Here is a 23742-nt window from a genome sequence, read left to right as displayed (position 1 = left end):
TAGCGGTCACGGAAGAACGAGTTAAGGCCAAAAGAGAAACAGGGAGTGTAAAAAAAAATTAGGGAGGTTGTTAGATTTGTATGGACCTAAAGCAGACAGTGTAGTGATTTTCTGCACTGTTAATCATATACAGGGTTAATACAAATTCTGGAGACACCCTGTTAATATTGGAACAGCTCGCAACAGAAAAACTAAACTCTGCACACCTATATGTCGTTCACAAATTCAAAATGAGATATTTTTGGGCAACTCAAAAATTTCAAAAGCTGCATCAAGTGACCCCTCATTTCAAAGATCTTGATAAAAGAAAACTAAGAACGTAAACTGGAGGTCTCTGTCTTAACCCTGTACAAAATGGCCGCCAGTTTAAAGTTTTAGACTACTTACTTTAGATAATACTTACTACCTAAGCATAAATAACCTTTTAGACGAGCTGAAATTTTAAAATTGTAAGCACACTGACTTCTTATTTTTCTTCTCACATTCTTGCTGACATCCTTCACACATAAGACATTTTTCTTTTATTTCTTTATATAAACATTATAAAAATTGTTTTCAAAGAATTATATAGCCTATGTTTTATGTGCTGCTTTCATCGTTAGTTGGAGTTATGATAGCTATATGTTTCTACAGATGGCAATGGCACCACTGACATCCTGACGCACATGATGCCCTTTTACATTTACGATGTTCCCCACACCTGCGGTCCAGACCCCAAGATCTGCTGCCAGTTTGACTTCAAGCGATTGCCTGGATACGGATTCACCTGCCCTTGGAGGGTTCCCCCCCAGGTCATCACCGACAGCAACGTCGCTCATCGGTGAGCCAACTACACAGCCATGCTTTGCTTTCTGGAATAAACACGTATGCTGACGGTTTATCAGTTCTTGAACACCGTTCATTATAATTGCATTTTTGGTAAGGCACCTGATTGGATGAGCTCTTGTTTTACTTTGATGTAGCAATATGTAAAATCTATAGTTATATCGGTACCAATAATAATTGTAAATATTAATTTTAATAAAATTCAACAAAATTAAGAAACCAAATAAACTGTAAATTGGTTGATGTTTTATTTGATTTCATATTATCTGAGGAAATCAGTTTTTGTTCTAAACTTGTAAAAGTATATTTTGTGGTTTTAAGAGCCAGGTTTTAGCATGTGTAGCAGAAAAGACCATCAACTTTCACTCCCATTTACAACATGGCAGTTTAAACGAAATCATCAATTTCATTTTCCAAATTTAAATTTTTTCAGTACTTTTGTTATTGACAGTGGGAATTTTGATATTATAAATGAAATGAAAATACACTTTATTTCTGAGGTGAAGTTAGGGCTGTAAATTATAACAGAATAATGAGGGTCATTTTACAATCTAACTATTTTGGTACTATATAATTTAGAATTACTAATATAATTTAGTGGATACAGAATTTCAGCAACTAATTTCATACTAATCATATGCATTTGTTGGAATGGTGTGGTCGACAATAATTTTAATATACTAATACCAATAAAAAATAGGGGTTAGTATTTAAAAATTATTTTTAACAAATCTGGTCACAACTTATATACAGTATTGTTTGTGACATATGTAAAATGTGCAGGTCTGTTGAATGTTTTACTTCTTTGTTAACAGTCGAAAAGGCTATACATTTATTTATATGCATGTTAGTTTTTTACTTCTGAAAAGTATCAAAGACTTTTCATGAAATATAGCTTGTTAAAATAGAATAAAATACAGCAACACACATTGCAAATTATGACAGTGGGATTTTTCATGATTATTGATTATTAACTGAATTATTTTGTGTAAAACTATATGATTTTGATCTGTTCATAATGTAAATATTTAATGAAGGATAGTAATAATAATAATAATAATAATGAAGGATGTAATAATTATTGATTATTGTTAAGTTATTTCATAGTATTAACCTTTTGGGGTCTACAGGCGAACTCAGTATGACATCACTATCTTGGCCATTCTTGTCCAAGGCCGGACTTAGTCTTACATCTGTTACAATTTCAATATCTAACAAAAAAAGTCATTTGGACTCATATTTATCGATGTAATATCTCTGTAGATCTTGTGAATGGGTTTTTTAAATAACCAGTCACATGTTATCTCTGTAATTTCACTTTTGGAATTATTACAATGCGTAGTTGAAAATCTGTGTAGTGTTTATTTTTTAGCCAACCAATGACTTGTAGCATCTGCTGGTGTTTGGTTAAAAATTTGTTGTGAAATTTGTTTAGGTTTGTATTAATTGTATATATAGTACAATATTATGTTTTTATTTTCAAATTACATGTTTCTTAAGCCATGAACTTAATTATTTAGGTATTTAAAACATGACTAATGCTTAGAATTGATACTTCCTTACAGTTTTGACTCAGTAAGAAATAAAGTAGGTAAAAAAACCTGAACGAAAATGTATTTTTACTTTATTTTATAAATAGAAAAATACTGAAAACAAATTTTACTTAACTCTACTACAGTGGTACGGGGTTCTTTTTTTGTAAAAAACAAGAGTTTATTACAGTTTATAGTGACATGTACAAACGGAATATTGAAATATTGGTATATTCACTTGAAATTAATTGGACTTGGTGAGTCAACCCGGTGGGGAATAAATAGACACCAAAAAAGGTCAAACTGCATTTGATGTACTACTTATTGCATTAGTATGTATACAATAATTTAGAATAGAACATAGTAATATAACAATAAAATATCGTTTAAGTGTGGTTTCACTGTCCTAAATCCAAATGATGAAAATTTTTTTATATGCCTGTTTTAGGGCGGAACTGCTGTTGGATCAGTACAGGAAAAAAGCCCAACTGTTTGCGACCAATGTTGTTTTGGCACCATTGGGCGATGACTTCAGGTACGATCATCCTACAGAGTGGGACGCGCAATACAACAACTACCAGAAGCTTTTCGATTACATGAACAATAACCCGGAGCTGAACGTTGAGGTAAGGTCAATTTATTGTTTATGTAAACAACGTGATAAAAATTAAACAATGTCTTGAGAGCAAGTGTCTGTTCTCGTCTATGGGGTTGATGAAAAGTAAAAGTGAACAAACCGGGAAACACACAGACGAAAACTCCATACTCAAAAATGTCACATAAGAAAAGTTGTATCAGACTGGCAATGAAATCAAGTTTTAGTAACCCACAACAATTTTAACTGTTCATAGTATCCTTTATAAATTCCTTGCAATATTCAATGACTATTTCTATCTTCAAATCTTAGTAGTTTTTAAGGTAACACTTCTTTATTTGAAAATAACATGAAAACCAATTAGATATATAAAATAAAAAAGTATGTTATTGGTATATAAGAACTTTTAGACCAGCATTCTCTATAAAAAAATCAGAGTATTAGTAAAATATAATCTAACGGTCAATTAATATAACTAACAAATTAGAAAACATAATGTAGTTCAAGTTTAATACTTTGTAAATGTAATGTGTAGGCCCAGTTCGGTACCCTGACTGACTACTTCAACGCAGTTGTGAAAGAACGACCACTGGAACAATTCCCTTCTCTGTCAGGAGATTTCTTCACTTACGCTGACAGGGATGACCACTACTGGAGCGGGTTTGTTATGTTTCTTTTCGTGTATACGCAGTTCATATTCATTGTTTTGTTTTGTATTTTGTTTATTTGTTGAAATTATTGCTGATACAATATCTTTCTTGTCGAAATAGGAAAAATAATAACATTTACTCATATGTAGGTTGTTAAGCAAGTACACACTTTCCAAGCAATTAAGCGAGTTTACACTGATTTGGAGGCCGTTTAAACATCGCTTTGAGTTACCAGTTTGGCTTCGTGTAAGGATGTAATAACCATAGATAAAGATTATTCAGTTTTGCTTGGCAGCGAACCTCTTAATATGTGTACAAATATTAGGAGTGAACGTTTATTCTAAACTTAATTTTTTATCTTAAGTGGAATACTCTGTCGAGATGTTGTTACCAGTTTGAAGTCTACATAGAAGTTGCCTTACCTACAGCTGCTAAACTTGCAATGTTTTGTAATAGTTTGATCGGAAAATACAAATACTTGTACAAGACTTGAGAAAAGTACTTTAAGATCAGTGTACAACATCAAAATATTTAACCGTATTAGTGAAAATCGCACAATAATTGTTGCTCAAGTTCTGAAAATTCTTAACACTTTGTACCCTGAGCCTGAGTATAGGTCGGGCCGCGTCGGCAGCGCCTGCTACCGGCGCCCGAGTATAGCTCGGGTCGTGTAATTTAATTGTATTATTTAGCTCAGTCATCTTATTTTTGGATTCAAACATTTTGATTATGTTCATTGGTTGTCTAAGTTCGTATTTGTTGGTTTTGAGATCCCTGGGTCACGTTTTAGTAATGAAATACGTATATTTATCGTCGTACTACAAGCGAGTCTAGACAGCTGATCGTAGGCGCCGCGGCTGATCGTCGGTACTGTCAGTTTGCTTTGTAGTGTTTCACGTTGTGTGTTGTTGTGAGTCTTAGTGATATCTTCTACAAATCTTGCCGACAAATACTGAAGCAAATGTTATTATAATGTGTTATAAATGTGAATTTAACTGTTTGTAAATAATCAGAACTTTAGTTACTTACTGAATGAAGTAAAGGCAAATGCAAGCAATGTGAGGTTATCCGTGTGTTTTGTTTTGTATTTATACTCGCTTTGTTCTTTGTTCTAGACTTTCCGTTGATTTTATTTTATATTATTTACTTATTACTTTCGAGCTTAAATAATATGGGTGATGAAATCAAAAGTGATGCAATTCGCGATCTTTTGTTTGACTGCGAGTCGGAAAGTGACGATGATTTTGATACACACCTGGGACCAAATATTGATTTTATGAACGATCTAAACGAAAATTTGCGAGATCCTGTATTTGATTCAGACCATTGTGCTTTAAAAATTACCACTCTAAGGCGAATTACCTGAACTAACAAGCTATGTAGCAAAAACTTTTTTTGTATTTTTTACATAACATTCAATATTATGTAATAATTTTATTTTGAAAATAAACTTTATATTTGTATACATTTAAAAAAGTATGTATCTCTATCTTTAAAAAGATATATAGTATGAGTTTATAACATAATTACTGTAATAACACAGAATTTTTTAAAAGCATCATAAAACCCCCAGGGAGCCACGCCGAAACATGTATTAAGGGCCCAGGGTACAAAGTGTTAAGTAAAATTCAGCCTTTCCCTTTGTCTGTAAATATGAGTATTAATGTTTCCTTTGACGAAATGTGACAATTTTAGAAAAACCCCTTGTAATCAAACTAATTGTTTGAATTTCGTTTTGTTTTCAGAAAAATGTGAGTTTTAAATGATGTGTCATAAGGTGTGGACAGTATTTTAGAACTTTTGTTCAACAAACAAGCCTCTGTCAAAATCAAAGTGTTTAGACACGTTATATTCGGCCAGTTTAAAAATGGACAGGTACACATTATATTTTTTAAATACGTACAAGGTATATTACAAGTAACTCTTTGGGGATATTTTGGAACTTGATTCTAGTATTAAACCAATCAAAATATTTTTCTAACGATATAGCCTATCTCAATTTGTTTATTATCTGCCTGTCACTGTATTTTATAACACACAATTCATCACATAAATCAGCTAAATCTTGTTATTAGAGTTTTGCATAGGCAAATGCTCTTATTAGGACTCAACTTAGTCTGGAAAAGAAATTTTTTCACAGATTTAAAAATGGCAACTGTTTCAAAATACACAGTACACAAAAATATATCGTTCCACAAATCTATTTTAGACAAACTTTAAGGAACAAAAATAAAAGTTTTTTTCTTTTTTTTTGGAAAAAGACAACCTATAAGTAAAAATGTTATGTGAATTCAACTAAGTATAGATGAAAAGAGCAGTACAAATGAATTAAAAAAATTTTTTTTACATTATACAAAAAACATAAACTACTGGCAAGTATTGAAACTAATGTAAAATAAATATAGTATTTTCACGCTCAACATAATCAAGATTATCATGAACACTTTATAAGGAATTGTTTTTTCTAGGTATTACACATCCAAGCCATTCTACAAGCGGATGGACCGAGTGCTGCAAGACTACCTGCGTAGTGCAGACATAGCGTCTGGTCTGGCTTGGCTGCGTGGGCTGACTCTGTCCCCCAAATTGGCAGACATGCTGTACACAGCCCGCAGCAGTCTCTCCCTGTTCCAGCATCATGATGGCATTACAGGCACTGCCAGGGATTATGTTGTCCAGGATTATGCTAACAAGTGAGTTATTTAGTCATCAGACAGTATAAACAGTATCTCTGACTAAGGTCAAACACAAATAAACTAATATCTAGTTTATTTTCTGGCTGACACATTTTCATATTAAAACTTCAACATTAAGCTCTTTAAGTTTTTCTTTTTATCTTTTTTTATGGAGAGAAAGAGCCAAGGCTCTGCACTTAGTCCTAAATGACTTTTACACCTCCCTTACTTATTTTTAACCGTCAATGTAAAGATGCATTTAGAAATTTATATTTTATGAATAATTGTTCACATTGTCTTTTAGAGTGCTTTTGTATGGGTTAACATCTTTAAAACTTTTTACTTATCTATCATTAACCCTACCTATGCGTATTACGCAGAATCCTGCATGGTAAAGATGCTCCAACATGCTTATGACGACAAATCTCACTCAAAGTTTTTGTTCTCGATGGCACACAGTAGTTCGTATAATAATAATAATAATAATAACCTTTATTGCGTCAAACAATTATTACATTGCATGCATGCGTCAAGTACATTCATAATAATATACAGTTCCATTGCAGTTATTGCTATTTAATTGTATAACAGAAACTGGGGGTTTATTTTTATTCGTGTTTTCAATAGTTTTCAATAATTTTAATCCCAGCAACTCAACATGAACTCTTCAACGGAGTAAAACGCCTTTGACACCAGGAGGTGTTTTTAATCAAGATTTGAATAGTTTAGAATCAATGAGATGTTTTATTCCCTCAGGCAGCTTGTTTAATCAGTTCCACACCAACTTGGGACGGCAAGTGTTCAAATGCACTCGTTTCTATGTTGAAACAATCCGAAAGTTGTCCCTGCCTCTTGTCTCGTATTGGTGGACGTCACTGCCTTGGATCAACTCGCATTTAAGTCGACAGTATTAGAACGACGTCGAGAATATAGAGACAGGGTAAAGTTAACAATCTAAGCTCTCTGAAGGCATCTTTGCACGACTCTCTGAAATTCAATTTGTAAATAATTCTGATAGCTTTCTTTTGAGCTCTAAATACTCTTTCGAATTTGTATTTAGAACAGCTGCCCCACAATCTTAAGCCGTAAGACAAATATGGATGTATCAGGCCAAAGTAGGCAGTTTTTAATACATCAATAGAACAGAATTTTGCAAGGTTACGCAAAACATAAATGCCAGAAGCAACCTTGGAGCAGATGCTGTCAATGTGAAAGTCCCATGTCAGTCCTCGATCAAGGTACATTCCAAGGAACTTAACGGATTCGGCCTCTTCCAAGAGAACATCGTCCATCATTAACTGCGGGACGATACTCCTGTTCTTGTCGATGCCGAAGGCAAAAATTTATTGAGTTTGATTTTGAGCTGTTTGTTTTTCAGATTGAGTCTTGAGAAATGTTCGATGCATGAATTTAAATCGATAAATGATTTCACTTCAAGATCAGTTTTATATTTCGATTTAATACAGAGAGTCGTGTCATCAGCATATTGAATCACCTTTCTATTCTGGATTGATGTATTCAACTTGTTGACATAAATAAGGAAGAGAACTGGCCCTAATATTGATCCCTGAGGGACACCATAGGGCATTTTGATCCTATTAGACAGAGCATTCGCAATCCGTACGCATTGTTCTCTATCTTTAAGATACGACGAGAGCCAATCGTACGGCAAACCCCTAATACCACTAGTCCATAACTGGTGCAGCAGTGTCGCATGATGCACACAGTCAAAGGCTTTGGAGAGGTCGAGAAATTATGCTCATAACACGTTCTCTTTTCTCCAGGCCATCGACAACATTATGAATAAGTTCAGTTACGGCATCGATGGGCGATTTGTCTTTCCTAAACCCGAACTGTTCGGGACAGAGAATTTCGAAGCGGTCATGGAATTTTTCAAGCTGATTGAGGAAAGCTTTCTCAAAAACTTTGCTAAGAAACTGGGAGGATAGAAATTGGACGATAGTTGCTAGAGGAGCAAGGATCATCTTTTTTGTAAACTGGAATCACAGTGGATATCTTCAGTACGGACGGAAAGACACCCTGTGCAAACGAGAGATTGATTAATTTTGTGAGTGGTGTCAAAATATGCTTAAAGCACTTTTTGATTAACCACACAGACATTCCATTAATGTCACAAGATCTCTTAGGTTTGAGATCCTGCATGATACGGGCCACCTCCACCTCACTCACAGGACGAAGGAACATGGACGAGGCCGATCTAGTCAATAAACCCTCCGCAGGGTATATTCTGATTCAAAGAACTGTCTGTTCCAGCAACAGTTTGAAAAGAAATCATTAACGCAATTGCCACTTTTAATGGATCATCAATAATTTTTATTATTAATTTTAAGTTTCGGAATTGAAAATTTTGAAGTGTTTTGTTGTTTTGTGTTTAGGGTTAATTATATTCCAGGCGCTTTTAGAAAGATTATCGGATTGTTTTAGTTGGTTTTCAACGTCTCGTGCCTTGGCGTTTCTTATGGCTTTGCGGTAATCCTTTTTGAAATTTCGAAAAAAGCGTTTGAAATCCTCATTTTCAGATTTAACATATATTGAATGATAAAATTTTAGTCTTTCTCTTGAATCGAGTATACCCTGAGTAATCCAGGTATTACTCTTTTTCTTATTAACGTTCTTTAAAAATTTTTGAATGGACAAGTCAAATTTAGGCAGTGAGTTAAACAGTCGAAAAAACGCGTTAAAGGCATCTTCCACCCCGCTCAAAGCGATCCAGAAATTCCCATGATGTTTTCATTAGAAACTTCTTAAAAAGCTCTATGTTTGCCGGCTTTAGATCCCGTTTTCTTTTTATTGACGGAGTTTCAAATTTTGGGTTATGGTGTAATATTACGGCTTTCCTGTGCGTAGTGGTCTGAGATGGCCGCATCTATGACAGAAACAGAACAGTCTATTACGTTAGTAATGACGTTGTCGATGGCTGTACTCGACGAAGCGGTCACACTCGAGTTGTGGCGAGTTCACGGACCAAATTAAGCCGAAAGAACTGAGAATATCCCATAGTCGCTGGGTCAGAGGGTTGGTGTGGTCTAACACATCGATGTTGAAGTCACCGGTAATGATGAACTTCAACGATTTTGAATTGAGAAAATTTAGTAAAGTTTCAAACTTTTCAAAAAAGTTTTCGTTACATCCATTTGGGGATTTATATAAGCCCAATCACTATAATTTTGTTCCGCGGAATTTGTATCAATTTTAATTCCCCCCCACCTCAAAGTATAAAACTGGTGATAAAATGCGTTAGAATGTTAACTGAACGTTAGACATCTAGCGCACTCTGTTTGTAGTACTCAGCCACCTGTTATCAATCCGAAACTGGTTGTCATAGCAACAGAACAGCATTTTTATGCTGTTAACAGGTGTGTTTGATGGCTTTTTCCGGATACGGAAGATGACAGTGTAATTCTTGAGATCTGCGTGCAAGTTGTGTTCCTATGTCGAACTGTGTGCTTATGATACATCTGAACATCATTTAGCATGACTGTTTTTTTATGTTTTCTGTGAATTGGAAAACTCTGTTTTGATTTTTATACACATTTTTTGTAAAACATATCTTTCAAAAATTAAAAAACATTTTTATTATTTGCTATAATAATTTTGGAAGTCCATACACAAATAGGACTTGAAGTTATGAACATTAGTTTTTTAGAAGCAAATACATGCAAGGGGAATTATAGAAATTTATAACCTGTGCTCTTAAAGGATAATTAAAAACAAGCATTCCACATATAAATATACAACTAAAACACAATACGTTTTTAAAGATTTTAATGTATTCTGACTCTTGTTGTCAGTGTGTAATGTGTATTTAATACAGTTATAAATCATTCTTTGCACATTTTAAAATCTAACAATCCAGTTTTATAATTAGCAATAAGAGCTTCATATTCCAAAACTGGGGATTTTTACTTATACATGAAGAGTACAAATAGAGACAATATTGCTTATGTCTAATATAATTAAAAAATTGCAAATTAAAAAGATAAAAACATAAAATTGAAATTTATTCTATAATTGTTCAAAACTCATCCTGAAGTGTTCAAATGGAAATTAAAACACGTCGAATTAACACATTTTTCATGGTTCTCGTATGAAATTTTGAATTTCATGAATCACAGAAAACTCAATTTCACTGCTGTAATATTAACAGTAATTTTGTTATTTTTAAAGCATATTATAAATATTTACATGGTTCATTTTACAAAATAATACCACTTGTGCTGATTTTACGATATTGAATTAAGATTTTGTTCCTTGTCTAATTTATAAAACTGTTTAGTGACTTTCCTTTCCACTTCTGAAACAAATAATAGACTATGTAACAAAAATTACTAAACAAATTATATAATTAAACATATTATAATTCCTATTATATTTCACAGGATGTTGTTGGCGATTAACAACTGTCAGCATGTGATACAGCAGATGGCCCATTACCTGCTGCACCCTGACAAGGTATATAATATTATTTCTCAGTTTTAACATTTTGGCTACTAACTTCTAAATATTTGGACGTGTGAAGAAATGCAGAGAAGTACTAAAGCCCAGATAAAACAACGTTCCAAATTTTACTTTTGTATTTTTGTTACTTTTCAATTTAATGAATTGTACTATAAATATATGCTATATCTTTTAAATATTAGTTTTCACCGATATTTTGTGGTTGTAAATACACTAAATATTATCATCTTAAAAAGGTATAAAAAAGCAAATTTAATGTACATAATTTTTACCAAAACATAAGAAAGTTAGAGCCAAGGAATTAAATTAGTGCACAACAGCCTAAAAAGAGTCTGATATTCTTCAGTGATTCCTGGGTGAAAGTTGCCGGTATTCCTCAGAAAGAAAGAAAACGTTTGGTCTAGCCCATTGGGTTAACCCACTTCATTTTACAAGAAGTTTATTTTTTCTTCTCTGACATGTTACAAGTATGGTGACTTTACTCCTTTGCAACAAATTATGACGTAATGATGTACACCATTACCATTACTTAGTAATATACTCGTAAACACATTATTTATTGTTATTTAAAATAAAAACAATTTGTTTGATTTTGTTTCCAGTAATCATTAGTTATAGAGTGATATTTTATACATTTTTGGAATTTCAGTTTGAACAGTCTTCTGATACCAAATATACATCAATTCCCGATCTAAGGGAATTGACTCTTCAATACTTAGCTGCAAAATCTGTCTTATTTTCCTTTCAAGAATATGAGTGATTTTCAATTGCAGTGCACATTTTAACTAGTCAAAGTGAGAAATTAGGAGAGATACCCACCGTATGTTAACACAGCTCAATGCATGCTGAGTGTAGAAATCTTTTTATTCCAAAATGGCAGCTCAAGTCCAAAATGTCTGTTACCTTCTGGACATCTCACGTAAAATAAATTAGATTCACTGTTTATTTAAGTGGTTATTTTATTAGGCATAAAAATTATACTAAATGCTAATTTTAGCAAAGAATGAAATTTAAATTCTTAAAGAATAATAATCCAACAAGGATTTTTATATTAAGTATTGATTTTTTTATATTAGTTTGTAGGTTTTAGAACTTTAATATATTTTATTTACATAATTTTCATTTCTGTATTTGACTTGCCTTAAAATATTTAGTTTATAGCGTTTTAACTGTTTTAGTAATCTTTGTTATAGTTTGTGTGTGAATTATGACATATTTATTTATGTATGTTATTGATATTTAGTTGATAAGTAGTTCACAACCAGTCATTTGTTGTATTTTTATTGTTTTAAAATACTCGTCATTTTATACAAATTGTAATGTGAGATTCTTTATAATGCGTCAGTTAAAATTGAATGTTGTTGTATTTATACAATAACACATCTAGGATGCTCTCACGTTACATATCTAGCAAAAAAGATAGATTTATTAGATTTTCAAAACATTTTTAAGACAATCACAGACACTTGGCATTAATATGTGAGTAAATAAACGATGTTCACAAAAATCATGGTCTAGAGTAACTTGATTTTCGTTGTATCACTAAATTATGGGTCATAATTCATTTCTGTCTTGTTTCTTGATTTTTTCTCAGAAGTAGATTTTTAAATTATTTTTAAAACTTAAATAACGGAATACCAACATGACTGTACAGAGCACATATGAGGCGGACGATGACAAGGTGTATTTTGACCTGGACCATGTGCGGAGGCTTGCTCACAGTCTGCCGGAACAGAAGACTTTGGCGTTTAACTCCATCCAGGAAGTACAGCGGGTGGTCATCTACAATTCTCTCACCTACCATCGTCAGGAGGTCGTTACCCTCCGTGTCTCCACCCCTGATCTGAAGGTTAGTTAAGCTAGGTTCAGCAAGATTGTATGCTTAGAGGATTGCTTTACTGATCAGTTGCTTTCAGTATGTCTGTCAAGTAATGTTGATTCCAAAAACTGTGGATTTTGTTTGCAAAGACAAGGTCTTGATGATAAATTGAATCATGATTTCTTGTTTGTAGTAACTGTAGATGAAATTTCTGTTATACTTCAATAAGAGTTAATTTTTTTCATGTCACTCGAGTTCACTGTTTAAAAATTGTGAGTGTAAAAGGAATATGAATGTTAGTTGCAGATTAGAATACTCAGTAAAGATGTTGTTCAAGTTGTAAATTCACTGAGGAAATTTGGTGCTTAGATATTGACAAAGGAGCTGTTTAGTCAAGGTGGCCAAAGTACTTTTCACGTAACAAATGAGGAGTTGTTCAAATCTTCAAGGAGACTAAAAATATGTCATCTACATTGTTTAAAATCCTTCTAAATCACCAGCTCAACTTTCCAAAGTCTACTCCATAATGTCTTAAGCTAACTAAATATTCCTACTTGGGCAATTCGAGATGCCAGTTCTCATCATCAGTTCATACCAGAACAATATATTTGACAATTATTGGTAAGACGAACTTTCGTCAAACAATTGAACAGTTATGATAAAGCACTGCTAGATGTACCTTCTAATAACTCATCTTCTCATGTAAAGAAATATAGAAAACGCTGCATCAAACCTTCCTGTGTCTATACAAATTACTTGTACATTGAATGGGATTCTCATATGTAAGTTAGACATATTTTTGTCTATATGCTTAAAAACACACACACACACACACACACACACACACACACACACACACACACACACACACACACACACACACACATATATATATATATATATATAATTTCATGAACTATTGTAATATTTCATATTACACTTGCTATTGCACTCTAATAAATATCAATCCAATTTGGATGGTTGTAAATTTTCTATTTTTTACAGAACATAGATGCAACTGATACCGTGAAATGCGAAACTAGTTGCTGTTTCATAAACAGCTTAAGAAAGAAATATATCAGTAGCAGAGAGTAAATTCAGCTGATTTTCCACATACGATTGTGATCATCTATAAAATAGTTACAGATGTGTTTGAGAAAAGTAAACTGTTATCAAAATAGTAATGACACACATGCGGTTCTACAAGACATTATAACTGTTAGGAGGCAAAATTGAGAGAATATGGCTTGTGTGACCTAAGTTCGTCACCCAGGCACAGCTCTGCATGATGAAATATTTGTTTAGTGATATACAAACTCAAACTCAAACTCAAATAAATTTTATTTTCAAAAACAAATTTCCAACACTTGTACATATTGTTAATGCATGAAAATTGACAGCACATAGAACAAAGTACTGTGCGTGCTGTCCAGTATTCAAATCTAGAATGTACAAAGTATTAATAATAAAATAAGAAATGCTTATATGTTAATGAAAAATAAATAAATAAAAACAGAAATGAACTAAAGAAAACTTTAACTAAAAAAATAAAAACTTGACAGTCTATACATAATTTAAAGTATAACATTTAATCAGGAATCACACAAAAATACTAGAATATGCTGTCTTAGCACGCATTTAAATCAAACACGGTAAAAACAAATGAAGATGGACAAACAAAAAATACATTATCTCAGAGACGATGACGCACAGATGACAGTGATGAGTGGAAGTTAATGACTGTATCGGTAAAGTTAGTAATAAGCAATGATTTCGTTGTTTTCATTGGTAACGGTAAGTGGGGGAGAGGAGGGCCTCAGCACCGTCCGGACCGATCATACGAAGCCAGGCAGTGACCAGCCGCTTGAAGCCACTAACAGGCTCGTCCTGCAGGTCCCTTATCACAGAAGGCAAGTGTCTGTACAGTGTGTTGGCGACATAGTATGCGTTAGTGAGGTTAATAGACAGTTTTAATTAAAGGGACCTGCAAGCCCACACTCACAGCGTTTCTTGTAGGGTAACTGTGAACAATAGGGGTTGAGGACGGCATCTTTATGAGAGTAGGTGTAGACCAGTACAGTCCTAATAAATAAACTGCCTAATTGTAAAAATATCAGTCTCCATAAATAACAGAGTAGATGAATATTGTCTTTGTTTATTAAAAGCTGCTTTTATTATTGATTTTTGAATAACATTTAATGGTTCTAATGTAGTTTTTATAGGCCCCTCCCCCCATGCGATGATACCGTATTGTAAAATGGACTGTACATACGCAAAGTAAACTGTTTTTAACTCATTATAATATAGAATTTGGCCTAATTGACGAAATATATAAATTAATTTCCTTAATTTGGACTTTATACAATTAACGTGAGGTTCCCCACTTGAGTTTTGCATCAATAATTACACCGAGATACTTGTACTGGTCCACCCTCTCTCTATCAGCTGGCAATCACATGCAGTATTGAGAGAGTCAACGCACGAGTGTAGCAGCAGCCGCAGGTCCGCAGGTGGCCCGCTCGCAGCGCGCGTAGTGCGATCGGTAAACACTTTGTTTTACTGACATTCATAGTTAACATATTGTCAGAAAACCATTTATGTAATAAATTTAATTCTTGGGAAGCAGTTTTCATATACTTCATGCCAAGTTTTTTCGCTATGAATTACCACTGTATCATCTGCAAACAGGAGTAGTTTTTCCTGTGAGATTCAGTTTATCTAGGTTATTTTATATACACTAAAAATAATAAAGGACCTAACGTGCTTCCCTGAACCACTCCATAATTTACTTCCTGAGGTTCACTGCTAATATTATTTATACACACAACTTGGTTTCGACCGCTTAAATAACTTATGAACCAATTTTAAGGCCATCCCTTGGACTCCAATACATTCAAGTTTACTAAATAACAAATTTCTATCTATAGAATCGAAAGCTTTGGCTAGATCAATAAAAAGAAGTAATGATTTATAATTTTCTTTTAAAGCGTCTATTATAAGTTTATTGATTTCAAAAAGGGCGTCAGAAGTATTTTTTACCTGGCCTAAAATCCAAATTGAGATTTTGATATAATATTATTTATTTCAAGATAATTTTGAAACTGATATTTTACGCACTTCTCCAGTACTTTACCGACCGCACTTAGCAATGAAATCGGTCTGTAATTGTTCATATCGGATTTATCATTAGACTTATACAAAGGTATTACTTTTGGCTAATTTTAATTTGTTTTGGGAAAACTCCTGAGGTAAAACATGAGATTGATTAAATGTTTGATCGGTGGTAAAAGATTCTTAATATTATTTTTTAAAACAGATGTAGGAATTTCATCGACCCCCCGGGAGCAGAGCCACCGCGTAATCCGGCAACGCATCTCTCCACCTGGCTGTCTGTTACCGGCATCAGCCGGAACACATGATCGGTTCTATAGGCGACATCATCCACGAGGGGCGGGTTGCCGGAACCGCGGCAACTTCTTTGCTAAATGTGAACCTACATTAGAAAAGAAAATATTAAAAGAGTTTGCCACAGCCTTAACTTCAGCGCCCCCATGATCTGAAGCCTGCAGGAAGTTGTGAATGGGGAATGGGGTATTGGATCGTGCCCCACCGCTAATTTCATTGATAACTTTCCAAAACATTTTTGGACAGTTCGATGAATACAATACAATAGGTACAATAGGTATACAATAGGTTAATATAATATTCAGTTATAACAGTACCACGTCGACTGACCATTCAGCTGATAATATCGGTTATTTTGACTTTATAAATTTATCATAGCATAGATTTAAAAGCTCAGTGGAAAATAGTTTTTTTATGCATTTTGTATGTTACTTTTTTATTTTAAACATAATACAATGAATAACAAAAGGCAAAGAAACAATTTCTTTTTTAATGGTTAAGTCAATTGTAAATTAATACATTTTAAGCCAGTATAGATCTATCTCATATCTTCATGTTTGTGTCTAAACTAGTTTAATATATATTTTCTAATGTTGTTCTTAATAAGTTATTAATAAGAGTGTTTTCTTCTAGTTTTCTTTTTTCTTTTTTTTCGGCTTTTGGGCATTAATCTCAGTCATGTCTCCTTGGAAGAAGGAGAGGCTGCTCTGTACAAGCCGCTCCAGTCAAATCAGGCAAGGGTGGCACACCCTTATGTCTAGGCTAGCAACAGTCCTTAACACTTAGGGAGCCCCACTGACTCAAACAGTCATCTTCTGCAGTAGACTAGACTAACAATCTACCCTTGCACCCAAATGTCTTGAGATTTACAGTTACTGCTTTTAGACATCCATAGGATTGCCCAGATTTAAGTGACAACAGTTTTTGCTGTACCCAGTTTAGGTTTAGCTGGAAGGTATAAACCAGCCAGAAATGAACCCTCCTGGGGTAAGATTTCTCTTAGTTTGTGCCAGTAATTGGGTTTTTGTGTTCCAGGTGACTGACTGGAAGGGCAACGTTCTCCAGGCTCAGGTAGACCCTCACTGCCAGCTGCTGGACATGAACAGCCAGTGCTACGATCTGTCATTTGTTGTCTCAGTGGATCCTCTGGGAATGGAAACTTACCTCATCCACCTTGTCTCACCCGATGACAGTTCCAAGTAAATAAAATTTGTGTACATTCTCGTTTCCTTGAGTGTCCATGACACAGCTCAAAGACTGATGCATGGGGCAGTTAAAGAAAACTAAGGTCTTACTTTAACCCACTGAGCACTAATCACGATTGGTTCTGTGATGGTTGTCTCAGTTCCGCTTACACATCAGGTTTAAAAAATGTTTTCAAGTGTTTGATAATTTTTTAATATTGCAACTAATAAAAATAAATCTTCATATTAATATGGTATTAAAAACTACCATCAGTAATTCTTCATCTTCTCAGGGAATGATCAGTGAAGTGTTTATGGAAAACTTTTAACGTAGGCCTAACCGTAAGTCTTGATAAAAGAAGTCTAACAACAGAAAGATTTTTATGGACAATCCAGATGAAAATGTCGGACATTTTAAGCTTTGCAGATTGACTTTCGTGAACATGGAATTGGTATCAAAAATGAAGCATTTACGTCTTGGAATGCTCAAGATTGTCCCGATACAGTTATTGATTGTAAGAATTAGTATGTACTATTATGCTACTAGCTTGCTTTCCATGAGTAATTGATTACGATCTATGGCACATTGATAGTAAGCACTGACCCTTGATGTAGACGTGTACATGTATGCATGACGTGTGCTCAGTTTTTAGGTATCAATAACAACCGGATGTATGTTTTAATGTTGTCCGCCTTATCCAACATTCTGATCATCTGAAGTAGGCTTGATTCCATCAACTTCAGATTATTGTGTATTGTACTTATTAATTTTTATTTAGTAAAAAGATATCTAAAAAAATTCTTACCTCAAAAAATCCTGTTTTTAAAACGACTCCAACCAGTCATTGAAAAAATCCTGCTGTGTATTCATCTTTTAGTATCCCTTGGTTTTCCACAACAAATATTGATGATGATGAAATGATATGTTTCAGGGCCTCTCGGGTCAAAATCAAGGTGCTGAACTCTGGATGGACGCACAGTCAGAAGGAGATGTTTGAGGATTGGGTGAATGAATTTGACAGTGATAAAGAGTTCTCTATCCAAAATGAGGTTATGTCGGCCGCGTTCAGCAAGTCCAGCCTGTTGAAGGCAGTCACATTCAAGAAATCTGGCAAAACCATTCCTCTGCACCTTAATTTTGTTAAGTAAGTCACAAACTGTTGTGGTATTTTTTTCTCGTAAGGAAAAATATCTTTGATTTTCGTCACAGTTAAACTGATTTATTAAATTTGCGATTGCAAATAAATTACAGAAAAATCTTTGAAGAATGTAATAAGTTTTTAGTATGCTAAAATATTAAATATTGATGAATTTCTGTTCCATTACAGTAGAACCCCTCATATCCGGCCACCACGGGACCGAGCCCCTGGCCGGATAACGATTCGGCCGGATAAACCAACCTACAGTACACAGCACTTGACGAAACAAAACAATTGTACTGTACTGTACTAACCGCACTGGGAATAATCAACAAACTGTTTACAGGTTAAACCTATTAGCTCAACTGAGGACAACACAGGAAAATGTAAACAAATAGATACACCAAAATAACGCAAGAGTCGTGGGAGACTAGTGCGTGCAACTGCGCGTCTGCAAGCCGTGGTAAATAAATTTCGATATTGGCTTCCGGGAAGTGGCCGGATAAACCGAGGTGCGGTAAAACCGAGGCCGGATATGAGGGGTTCTACTGTATTGCAATTTACAACCAATTTTCTTCAACTATGAGTAGAGATAAATGGCTATAAAAAACTTTCAAATAAACAAATTAGTATACATAAATTGTAACAAAATATTTAAATCTGATAAAGAAGTAATCAAATTTTGATATCAGTATAACATTAAATATTAATTAGCGAAATATTAACATCTAAACCATATAATATGAAGAAGAATGTAAAAAAATATACTATTATAGCAAATATACAAAACTTCTCCTGTTTGTGTCAATACAAAGCTGAGCTCTTCATGACTCGACTGTCTTACATTTTGAAAGAGTTGGGGTTTTTCACCCAACTCTGCTGCTTAGTAGTATTTTTGTTTAATACTTTTTTGCGTTCTAGTTTGCATGAAGTGGTTGTTTCATTTGTGGTTAAGAAGAAAAACCTATTTATTTTATGTAGCTTTAAGATTTTCTGATCAAATCTCAAAGGGAACACTATGTGTTGCCTACAAGGAAGCGTTTCACAAACTCTCAATTTTCTCGGAAATGGAACATTTACAATACCATGTGTATTGGACAAAAAATGTTTGTATTCACATCCTCTATCAACCCTAAAAAGTGTACACATTAATTATTGGTCTCACCATGTAGATTCTATCACTGTTAATCAGCATTGTTTTTCAAATTTTAAATTTAATTTTTTGTAACATTTGTTTGTAATACTTAAAAGGGGGGTTTGTGCAGTGTTATACTTCTGCTATAAAAAGTAAAATTTTAATGAGATTGTGTTAGTCTTTGACTCAAACATGATTTAAAAACTAACAAAAAAACAAAATAAAAGCTATAAAAAGTATGGGACTTTATCTACTTCATTTGCTTGCCAAATTTGGTAAAAATTGTTTCATTCATATTGTCACAAACAATACTAACATTTGTTGTGAACATTTTCGTTAACACCACTTTTGTACCAGTAAGATTTCAATACAGATATTTCCTCTAATACCTAAATTTGAAGTTTTATACCATAGCAAATGTTTTATATGTTTTGTTTAAGGGGGTTCGGTATGCCCTATCCTTCCCATGTTAATTTGGCCAATTTTATGTACCTTTTTCTCAGAAACCTTTAAAGCTATCATCATCAAACTTTAGGACACTACTATTTAGACCTTTTTTAACATTTAGATCGGAACAAAGTTTAAAAAAAAAGAAGTTTTTATTTAATTTGTTGTAAATAAAAAATTTATTAATTTTTTGTAAAATAATTTATAATTGTAATTTTTTTAATAAAATTTTAAAATAGATTTTTTAAAATGTCTTCCGCTCTAAATGTTAACAAAGGTCTAAATAGTAGTGTCCTAAAGTTTGATGATGATAGCTTTAAAGGTTTCTGAGAAAAAGGTACATACAATTGGCCAAATTAACATGGGAAGGATAGGGCATACCGAACCCCCTTAATAAAAATAAAGAAATTGGTTAGCCATTTACTTTTTCTTCTTTATAACTTTTTTTCATAAACAATTTTAGCTGAATGTCATTGGTAAGATTTAATTATGTACAAACTACAAATGACCTTGGTGCTGTCCTGAAGGTACTCGGCGAGGCCGGGCAGGGAGCGCAGTGGGGCTTATCTCTTCTTGCCGGACGGAGAGGAGAACTTACATTTCGAGTCTCCCCTTACTCTGGTCTTCCAAGGACAGATCATGTCGAAAGTGTTTGTCCAGTTACCCAACGTTCAGCATAGTGTTATTCTGTACAACTCACCAGGTAGAGTCCTCCTTTTAAGTTATCTCTAATTTTCAAGGTTATTTGGGTCACAAACAACAGTTTGAATACAGTCTAATTCATTACTTTAGTTGTACCAATGGTCAAACATATGAAGAGAAATCACTCAGTGGAAAGTTGCATGTGCTGTGGTAGACTAGCTCAGTCAGATCAGTTAGGGGCTCTGTAATTAGGAACAGACCATTTTAATAATACTAATTAGGTTAGTGATCTTTTAGTACTATACATCAATGAAAGTGAGTTTACATATTATATACACACCATGTAGTGGCTTTAATGACAAGACAATCCAGCTAAGTGAGATGATCCCCAACTAAATCTGTACACAAGGAGTATGTCGTGTGATCTATCTCTTAGATTTACTTTTACCGCTAATGTGTGAATAAATACATTGTGGAAAAAATAACATTTTTCAACAGTAAGACACATTTAATATAATAAATTAGATAATCGTGAATTAAACTCAGAGTAAAGCGAAGACCACTTTATTTTCCTTCATTGCACTGTAGTGTTCAGACTTTACTATAAAAACAACAAATATGAAGTTTTAATTTCACTGTTAGAAAGATAGAAAAAAAGACAGAAATTGAAATTGCTTTTTAAATTTTTATTAACCCTCTCCCGGGCAAACGCCTTGAAACGCCTCGGCAGGGCGCCTGGCGCTAAAGTCCAAACGCCTCCAATCGCCTCCAACTGCTTTATCAACGCTCTCTGGTTTGTGCTGCTGTCATACGGTTGTTTGGGGAACTAATACTGGAAATATCTATTGGCAATGTCATTGTTGCCTTGTTTATTCATAGTTTTATGACTAGGGACGCTATCTAGGATTAATAATTTGAAACGGTTCATTGATTACTTCATTTACGGTGATTTAGTTCTTCAGTAGTACAATTCTTTCTGACTTGTGCTGCATCTTACGTAATTTGATGAACTATTTGGGACTTTTTATAACCACTTATTTACTGAAATCATTTCGTTAGTTGTTTTCGCAGTCTTTACATTTGGTTCTGTACTTCATAGATGGCAGGTTCAAGGTGTTAGTGTGATAGCATCATTTTTGTTTGATTTTAATTTACCTCATAAGGTTGATACTTTTTTTATAAATACAACGTTATTATAGAGGATTTAATCATCATTGTAACGATGTATAATACATAATAGTTTTATTAAAATATAGTTCTTAACTTAGTAAAAACGCGAATAAGGGTCCCCTCGCGGCAGAGCGGTTATTTAATTCAGCCCAGTAGCGCCAAAAGCACGTCGCGGTAATTCAACCGGGAGAGGGTTAAGGATGTTGTAAGAAATTGAAATGGACTTTGGAACCCATTCTAGAAGAAATCAGTTTCCCTCTAGTTTAGATATGTTTCAATACATGATTGTAACTTTGCTATGCAAATAAATATTACATACAATGTTGCATCATATCAATCATAACCATGATTCTCATACAGATATTATTTATTTAATTTCAAAATCTGGTTACTGTTGAAACAAATCACCATTTAGTAGTTTGACACGACTAAAATTATGTTTGACATTGAATGTAGGGAGACATATGAAGGCATGAAAAGGCTTTTTCAGTTGTAATAGAATTCCTGAGTTTGAGTCTGGTGGAGGTAAGTCCAGGTTGTAAGGTTTGTGAAAGAAGGTGATTGTAAGAAAAACTTAGGTATTACGGTTGCTTGTCTCTCAATTTTCAAACATCCATTAGACTAGAAGGTTTTGATGTATTGTGATGGGGTTGATAGCAGATTTCTCACAAGAGATTGTGGTGTGGCTGGATTTTGTTCTGATCTGTTATCTTACTCCTTTGGTACAATGCAGGTCAACATGGCCAAGCTTACGGTTCTTTTGGTGACTCTTAGAAAATCTACAACATACAAGAAGAATAAGTATTGTGATCTGGAAGTGGTGGCTTGTAGATTGCCATTAGACTATGCATTGGTTTCTGAAAAGAATATTGGCAAAAGAGCAGACAGTTAGAGATTTTTTGCTAGTGTCGTATGAGGCTCTAAGAATACGAGTGCGGTCAGGATGTATAATAAATAGAGGGTTGGTGACAAGAACACTATGGCCACATAAAGCCATCTTAAACCTTTATTGTCTGAACATTATTTTATAGACAAATATGTGGTACTTTACCTTTTCCAGTTCCAAAATTTGCTTTTGCAGGATTGTCACTTTTTGTAAGACGAAAATAATAAAATAAAATGCGGAAGTTAAAAAAACGTTGAAATAACTCATAATAAAACATACAATCAATAAAAAAAAACATATACATATTAAATATTTTACAGTATACATAGATGGTAGGCTTACCACACACGCACAACCACAGACCCGAATCGGCTGTTCGGCAGCGAAGACTCTGAGGGCTGAAGGGTTCATTTTTATCAGCTAGAGTCTTATCAGTAGTTAATAAAGTTTTCTTGTGACCGAGGATCGTATTAAAAATATAATGGGAATTGAATTGCAGCTTATTGTTTAGTATAGCACAATATGGATCTTCGTTTTGAAAATACTTGTAGATTTCATATTCTTCAGGGTGTCAAATTTTCGACCCTTATTTCAAATTTCCAAAAGAATTTATCATTATTTTCTGGTTTATTTGTAATATTTGATTGCAGGCGCTGATGGTCTCGGCCTGGAAATACATAATTTAGTTGACATCACGTCTCTCAACACAAATTATGAACTGGCAATGAGACTGTCGAGTAATATCAACAACAACAACGTCTTCTACACAGATCTCAACGGCATGCAGGTGAGGTTGCTATAAACATCGCTAGATTCTGAAGTCATATTGCTTAATATCTGTCTATTTGTATTGAAAAACGTTGACAAAGGTCTGCAAGTTTTGAAATTCTTATAGATTGAGCCAGTCTTTTAATTATTATTATTTTGCACTTCCTGAACATGCAAAGCATCTGGTAAGACAGTGTAAAGCCTTGCAGATTTATATTTGGAAATCATTATATACAGACTGTATTTAGGTTGCATCTCTTATATCAGGTATCCCAAGAGTCTCCCCTTCCTCTATGACCTTTGCACAATAATATATCAACCAATATCCAAGTTAAAAGACTACAAGTCATGGTGTTTGGGATATATGAGGGACCCTAATGAGGGATTGGGG

At 33.8% G+C, this 23742-nt stretch overlaps 1 protein-coding gene across 2 annotated transcripts in view; it reads left to right on the top strand.

Annotated features, from left to right (window-relative positions):
- Positions 1-23742, top strand: part of LOC124353043 (alpha-mannosidase 2) — a 76087-nt gene that overhangs the window by 33027 nt on the left and 19318 nt on the right. For both annotated transcript variants that reach the window (XM_046802843.1, XM_046802844.1), the window contains 10 exons: positions 634-820; positions 2806-2983; positions 3488-3612; positions 6071-6295; positions 10678-10750; positions 12411-12605; positions 17016-17179; positions 18097-18309; positions 20413-20588; positions 23234-23370. In XM_046802843.1, coding sequence (XP_046658799.1) covers positions 634-820; positions 2806-2983; positions 3488-3612; positions 6071-6295; positions 10678-10750; positions 12411-12605; positions 17016-17179; positions 18097-18309; positions 20413-20588; positions 23234-23370 — 1673 coding nt within the window. The remainder of the gene's footprint in view (positions 1-633; positions 821-2805; positions 2984-3487; positions 3613-6070; positions 6296-10677; positions 10751-12410; positions 12606-17015; positions 17180-18096; positions 18310-20412; positions 20589-23233; positions 23371-23742) is intronic.

The sequence above is a fragment of the Homalodisca vitripennis genome, chromosome 1 (genome assembly GCF_021130785.1).
Source record: "Homalodisca vitripennis isolate AUS2020 chromosome 1, UT_GWSS_2.1, whole genome shotgun sequence".
In the NCBI taxonomy this organism is placed as follows: domain Eukaryota; kingdom Metazoa; phylum Arthropoda; class Insecta; order Hemiptera; family Cicadellidae; genus Homalodisca; species Homalodisca vitripennis.
This window is presented reverse-complemented; position numbering and strand designations above follow the sequence as displayed.